The 6,619-nt window shown below is 47.4% G+C and overlaps 1 protein-coding gene across 1 annotated transcript; it reads left to right on the top strand.

Moving 5' to 3' along the window:
- The first annotated feature begins 4,784 nt into the window (after positions 1 to 4,784).
- DEFB136 (defensin beta 136) lies at positions 4,785 to 5,597 on the top strand. Its single transcript, XM_020282774.2, has 2 exons — positions 4,785 to 4,839; positions 5,295 to 5,597. The coding sequence occupies exons 1-2, from the start codon at positions 4,785 to 4,787 to the stop codon at positions 5,474 to 5,476; spliced, it is 237 nt and encodes a 78-aa protein (XP_020138363.1). The 3' UTR covers positions 5,477 to 5,597.
- The last annotated feature ends 1,022 nt before the right edge of the window (positions 5,598 to 6,619 follow it).

The raw sequence follows: 6,619 nt of genomic DNA, 5'->3' as shown, positions 1-6,619 counted from the left end.
GCACTAAAATGCCCAAAGGAATGAATCATGTCCCGTAGATAATGTGGCAGAAGCCAAGGAAGAACACAAGCCAGCCCTGAGGACTTCTGGGCACAGTCCCAGTATCAACAGGGCACTCAGTCTTGAAAGCAAGGGCTGAGGTCTTTCTGCCCTGTGAGTGCCCACGAATCAGTTCCAAGCCATCTCCTGTCACAGAATGTCCCAAGAGCCCTAACACAATCAAATCCCACCGAGGATAATATACTGATTCACCTGGTTACACAGCCCCTTCCAGCCAGGTGCGTTCCTTGATCACTTGGGACAACCAGATCTTATTTCCCTTTCTGAACTTTCCCAGGTACAGGACCAGCACTCCCACAAAAATGGTCAAAGTCATCAAAAGCAGAGAAAATCTGAGAAACTGTCACAGCCAAGAGGAACCAAAAGAGACATGACAAGTAAATGTGAGCTATACCGAATGGGACACTGGAACAGAAAGAGGACGCCAGGTGAAAACTAAGGGAACCTGAATAAAGTATGGACTTGACTTAATAAGGATGATGACTGATTGACAGAAAATTGCTGTAAACAGGATAAGTAGATGAGAGAGACAGATCTTATTTAAAAGCATGTTAAGGCCGGGCGCGGTGGCTCACGCCTGTAATCCTAGCACTCCGGGAGGCCAAGGCGGGCAGATTGCTCGAGGTTAGGAGATCGAGACCAGCCTGAGCAAGAGCGAGACCCTGTCTCTACTAAAAATAGAAAGAAATTAATTGGCCAACTAATATATATAGAAAAAATTAGCCAGGCATGGTGGCGCATGCCTGTAGTCCCAGGCTGAGGCAGGAGGATTGCTTGAGCCCAGGAGTTTGAGGTTGCTGTGAGCTAGGCTGACGCCCAGCACTCACTCTAGCCTGGGCAACAAAGCAAGACTCTGTCTCAAAAAAAAAAGAAAAGAATGAAGGAAAAGAAGCCAGCCACCAATAATACATTTGTGCTGCCATTTCTATATAGGCAAAAAAACAGGCAAATTAAACTACACTATTTAGTAATGTTTTTTTTTTTTTGGTTTATGTAAACAATAACTGAATACAGATTAGATGTATTTTTTTTTCCTGATTTGAAAACTGATTGCTACTTTTTTTTCCCAGAATATTATGTGAGTACAAATGTTTAGGTTAAATATAATTGTCTTTGCCTCGTCCGAGTCAGAACTTCAAGCATGTCCATCCCCCAAATGGTGTGCACCCATTAGGTGTGAATATACCCATCCCGTCCCTCCTGCCTGACACCTGACAAATGTTACTTTCATGTGTGCACGTGGAAAGCATTGATCAGTTTAGAAGGAAAACCACAAAACGGAGCAAACGTGTGGGGACTCTCCAAATCAAAGCAGTGGCTCCCTTACGGGGAGGAAGCCAGCCGTGACTGGACAGGGTGCAATACCCCAGGCCTTCTGGTGCTGGAAAGTTCGGCCGTCTTGATCCGAGCAGCGTTGACACAGTGTTTACGTTACGTGACATTGCTAAGCTATGGATAGAATTTGCTTGTTTTTATTTAGGCATGTTAAATGTCATCTTTTAGCAACGATTTATTTTAAAAGTTTAAAAGCAAAAGCCATGGAAAAAATTAATTTGCACCTGGGAGAAAAACAAGCAGGGAAGTCACTGCACTCAGGAAATACCAGACTGGCGAATGACTGTTGAAAGGGTAGAGAAGGGTCTTCCTCCCACATGGTAATTCACTAGATGTGCGCTAGAAAGAGCATGAGAAATCTAGCAGACTACAGATAAAGGAAGAAAATATCAACCAACAGAGCAACCCCAAAGGGAAGAAAAGGGAATGGTTTTTATTTCCCTGGCAACGTTTTCCAACAAGACCTCAGCCAGGGGTGGGGCACACTCGGCACCATCAGGACAGCCACCTGCCACAAGGTGAGATCAGCGACTCATTGACAAGGACACACATGGGCATGAAGGAAAGGGCATGTCCTGAACACATACCGATCTGCTTTTCCAGAACTGTCTAGGAGGGGGCTCCGATGTAGTGAGAAAATGTTAGGTTCAGGCTTCCCACATTCCCTCACATGTGATTGGACAACTTAAAACTATAAGGAGCACAGACTTCTTTGTTCTTTTTTTTTTTTGAGACAAAGTCTCGATTTGTTGCCCAGGCTAGAATAAACGCCGTGGCATCAGCCTAGCTCACAGCAACCTCAAACTCCTGGGCTCAAGCAATCCTCCTACCTCAGCCTCTCGAGTAGCTGGGACTACAGACATTCACCACCATGCCCAGCTAATGTTTTCATTTCATTTTTAGTTGACTGGCTATTTTTTTCTATTTACAGTAGAGACGAGGTCTCGCTCTTGCTCAGTCTGGTCTCAAACTCCTGAGCTCAAGCAATCCTCCCACCTTGGCCTCCCAGAGCTAGGATTACAGGCATGAGCCACCACACCCAGCCGAGGACAGAGTTCTGAACCAAGAATCAAGAGACCGGAATCCTTGACCCGGCACCGCCATAGCATGCACCCTTTCTCTGTGAGCCCTGATTTCTCCATCTCTAAACGGATGGGGCGGCCTGAGCCTGTGCCACGCCTGTCAGCAGATTGTTAGGATAAGATCTGAACTTTATGGGCAGGGACTGTCTGTCCCACAGAGGGTCTCCTGCTAGGGAATCCCCAGCCCCGACCCAGCACCGACCTACTTCCACTGCACTAATCCACTGTCTCTGCCCCTCTCCGTTCCAATCCACAGAGGTGCCCTCAGCTCTGTAAGCATCCCTGGAACCCAGGATAAAACTCTCTCAGCAATATTTTGCCTTCACTAACAAAGTATCTGGGGAGAGTCCGCAAAGGAGAAAGGAATATAGCTATAGTGGTGGAATTTAATATTTTTTGTATTTCAGCATATTATGGGTGGACAAATGTTCAGGTTACATATATTGCCCATGTCCCCCATCCCCCCTCGAGTCAGAGCTTCAAGCATGACCATCCCCCAGACGGTGCACATCGCACTCATTGTGTTTGTATATACCCGTCCCCTCCTCCCCTCCCACCTGCCCAACACCCGATAAATGTTATTCCTATGTGTCCACTTAGGTGTTGATCCATTAATACCAATTTGCTGGTGAGTACATGTGGTGCTTGTTTTTCCATTCTTGGGATACTTCACTTAGTAGAATGGGTTGGAATTTAATATTAATAACAATAATGAGTACCCTAATGTATACTGACTTAAGTGCAGAGCATTTTATAAGCTTTATCCCATTTCATCCTCAAAAAACTCTTGCATTGCACTTTTTGAGAAGAGGAACCTGAGGCTCAGAGATACTTAACAATGTATCTGACGGTGTGAGTCGGCCAACAGAGCATAACCAGCAAAACTGTGCTCTCCTGCCACGTTACAGACTCAGATTCCTATAGTCGTGGGCCCCTTGGGTACAAACCTGCCTCAAGGGGCAGAACAAAACCAAAGTTAGTGTCTTCTCCACTCTCACTCATCCATCACTACCCCAAGGGGGGACAGACCTAATGACCCTTCCCCAGAGCTGGCTCATTGTAGCCGCAGGGAAGCTCTGCCTGGCTCCATCCCGATACTGGGCATCCAACCTTGCACACAGCACTAAACTGGCTCTTCTTGTGAGAGACCAGAGGAGAGTTCCAACCCAGCAACTCCAAAAAGGGAGCCTTCAAAGTCTTCAAATCCTAGCCAGCATTTCATGCCAGCCATTTGAAAGAAGAAGTCCGTCCGTGAACTTTTCTGGGAACATTTTTGCAGCATCTGCCTCCAGCCAGGTAAATAAATCAACCACCAGAAACAGGAGCTGTTCCTTTTCTGCTATTTCTCAGCACCTACCATATTTCCACAAAAATAAGACAGGGTCTTATATTTACTTTTCCTCAAGAAGATACCCTAGGGCTTATTTCCAAGGCATGTGTTATTTTTTTAAGTACGGTACAACAATCTACATTTATTCAAATGTAGTTAAGTCGTCTTCTTCTGGATCATCATCCTAACTCTCCAAATCCCGAATTCCATCCTGAATTTCTTGCAACTCTATTTCCTTTAGAACCATTGGCCCCAATCTCTCATGGCAAGCAACAGAGCTCTCACGGGGCAGATGAGAAGGGCTGCTTGTCTGCTTTACCACTCCACGACGAAACGCATGGGTTGTGCAGATGCGCTGCGTAGCCACGCCCGTCACTAGGGCTTATTTTCGGGGTAGGGCTTCTATTTTGCAAATGCTTAGAAATCCTGCTAGGGCTTATTTTATGGGTAGGGCTTATTTTCGGGGAAACACGGTACCTCCCTAGGCCAGGCCAACAGTTGACCTTGAGACTCTCTGTTTCTTGGAACACAACAGGAAGTTCTCACTTATATCCTGTTCAGTCTTAAATTGAGCCTGCGTTTTATGACATCACTCCTCCGGGCTCCTGTGCTCTCAGTGGGACTCCAGAGGAAAGGAGACACAAAGCAGGTGCTTTCCCTGCCACTTTTATATCAAGAGACATTTGAATTGAGAGGGGAAAGTGTTTGGGCCTGGGCTCAAGGATCCTGGTCTTTGGTCCTATCCTGCAGGTGGGAAACCTTCCGGTCTTTGCCGGGTGCCTTCCTCTCGTACAGCAGCACTGATAAGCCCAGTACTATTCTTCCTCAAACTCTGCAGGGGCCTGTGACCTGCCCAGTCTGACCCTCCTGAAAGAGCAAGGCCAGCGTCCAGCCCCACCCAGCCCAGCCCAGCTCGACAAAGGAGGTTCCCAGCAGCCACGCCCCAGAGTTCCAGGTCTGCACCCTCCTCCGCCACCATGGGCCTCTATCTTCCCGGGTTACTCTTCTTCCTGGCGATCTCATTGCCTTCAGGTAAGACGGTGGGTAAGGGGCTGGACATGACAGTGGCCTTTCCCCAAGGACTGAGGCCCTTAACAACCCTACGGGTATAAGCCCAGCAGAGGGACACCAACGTGGGGCAGGGGGCGAGGCTGGGATGTGGGTGAGTGGTCTCCAGCTCTTACCCTGCTCGCCTGTTGCTACGGCCTGAAGCTCCACCAAAGCTTGAGAGAGGGGAGCAAATTTCATGACACACATATCACTGCTCAGCCACCCAAATTCCTACTTCCCCCCAAACCTTTCTGGTTGGCCCTAAACTCAGCCGCCTCGCTGAGATGGGATAAGAGGTGAGAGAGAATGATACCCGGGAGATAAACCCCTCAACAACCAGCTGTGCACCAGGAAGGAGACAGGCCCAGGATGTTTCTCAGCCTCATGAAGACTGATTTTCCTTTTCTGTGGTTTGTTTGTTTGTTTTTTTCCTTTAGGAAATGCTATGTTTGGGAATGATGGAGTAGAGATACGTGGTTGCACTGTACTTACCGGCAGATGTTTCTTGGGTTGTCCACCAGGATGGCAGTGGTTGGCTTTCTGCCGTAACTTTATGTCTTGTTGTAAAAAGTTAACCGTTCATTTACCCCCGCAAGCTGAAGATCCATGGATCACCTAAACGTCCTGGGTCTAATTAAAAGGACACATGAATAGCTAGAAGGACTAAACTCCCAATCTGTGTGGAAGGATCTGAGAGCTCCTTAACAAGCCCAGGACAGTGGATGGGGGACAGATTCTGACAGTTTACTGGCAAAATTCCAGAAGCGTTTTGTAAAGGGGGCACACCAGTGAAATGCATCTCCTATTGTTTTTTTCTGCCCTCCCACCTCCAATCACTAATTCCTGTTTCAAATTCAAAGTCAACTGGTTAAAGCAAGTTCACAGGCCCAAAAGATGGCATAGTCTGACCATAAAAACAACAGCTGACGGTGTGCCAGTCACTCTTTTAAGTGGTTTACATACATTAAGTCACTTAATCTTCACAACAAAAATCGATGATTCCAGCCAGGCACGATGGCTCACGCCTAGCACTCTGGGAGGCCGAGGAGGGAGGATTACTCAAGGGCAGGAGTTCGAAACCAGCCTGAGCAAGAACAAGACCCAGTCGCTTCTAAAAATAGAAAGAAATTAATTGGCTGACTAAAAATATATAGAAAAAATTAGCCGGGCATGGTGACACATGCCTGTAGTCCCAGCTACTTGGGAGGCTGAGGCAAGAGGATCGCTTGAGCCCAGGAGTTTGAGGTTTCTGTGAGCTAGGCTGATGCCACAGCACTCACTCTAGCCTGGGCAACTCTAGCCTGGGTGAGACTCTGTCTAAAAAAAAAAAAATTGATGATTCCTCCCATTTTGCAGATAAAGACTCTTTTCCAAGGTCACATAACAAGTAAGAGTGAGTTAGTACACGGGGAGTTTGAACCCAGTCTTTTTTTTTTTTTTTTAAGACAGAGTCTCACTCTGTTGCCTGGGCTAGAGTGCCGTGGTGTCAGCCTAGCTCACAGCAACCTCAAACTCCTGGGCTCAGGCAATCCTCCTGCCTCAGCCTCCCAAGTAGCTGAGACTACAGGCATACGCCACCATGCCCGGCTAATTTTTTCTATGTATTTTTAGTTGGCCAATTAATTTCTTTCTATTTTTAGTAGAGACAGGGTCTCGCTCTTGCTGAGGCTGGTTTCCAACTCCTGATCTTGAGCGATCCGCCCACCTCGGCCTCCCAGAGTGCTATGATTACAGGCGTGAGCCACCGTGCCCGGCCTGAACC

Source organism: Microcebus murinus, chromosome 24, assembly GCF_040939455.1.
Source record: "Microcebus murinus isolate Inina chromosome 24, M.murinus_Inina_mat1.0, whole genome shotgun sequence".
Classification (NCBI taxonomy): domain Eukaryota; kingdom Metazoa; phylum Chordata; class Mammalia; order Primates; family Cheirogaleidae; genus Microcebus; species Microcebus murinus.
Note: the sequence above shows the minus strand (reverse complement) of the source record. Positions and strands in the feature narration are given on the sequence as shown.

Excerpts from the sequence above, each read along its gene's own strand:
- DEFB136 (XM_020282774.2), top strand. The coding sequence starts at position 4,785 with ATGGGCCTCTATCTTCCCGGGTTACTCTTCTTCCTGGCGATCTCATTG. Across the intron at positions 4,840-5,294 it reads GGCGATCTCATTGCCTTCAG|GAAATGCTATGTTTGGGAAT; the intron begins GTAAGACGGTGG and ends TTTTTCCTTTAG.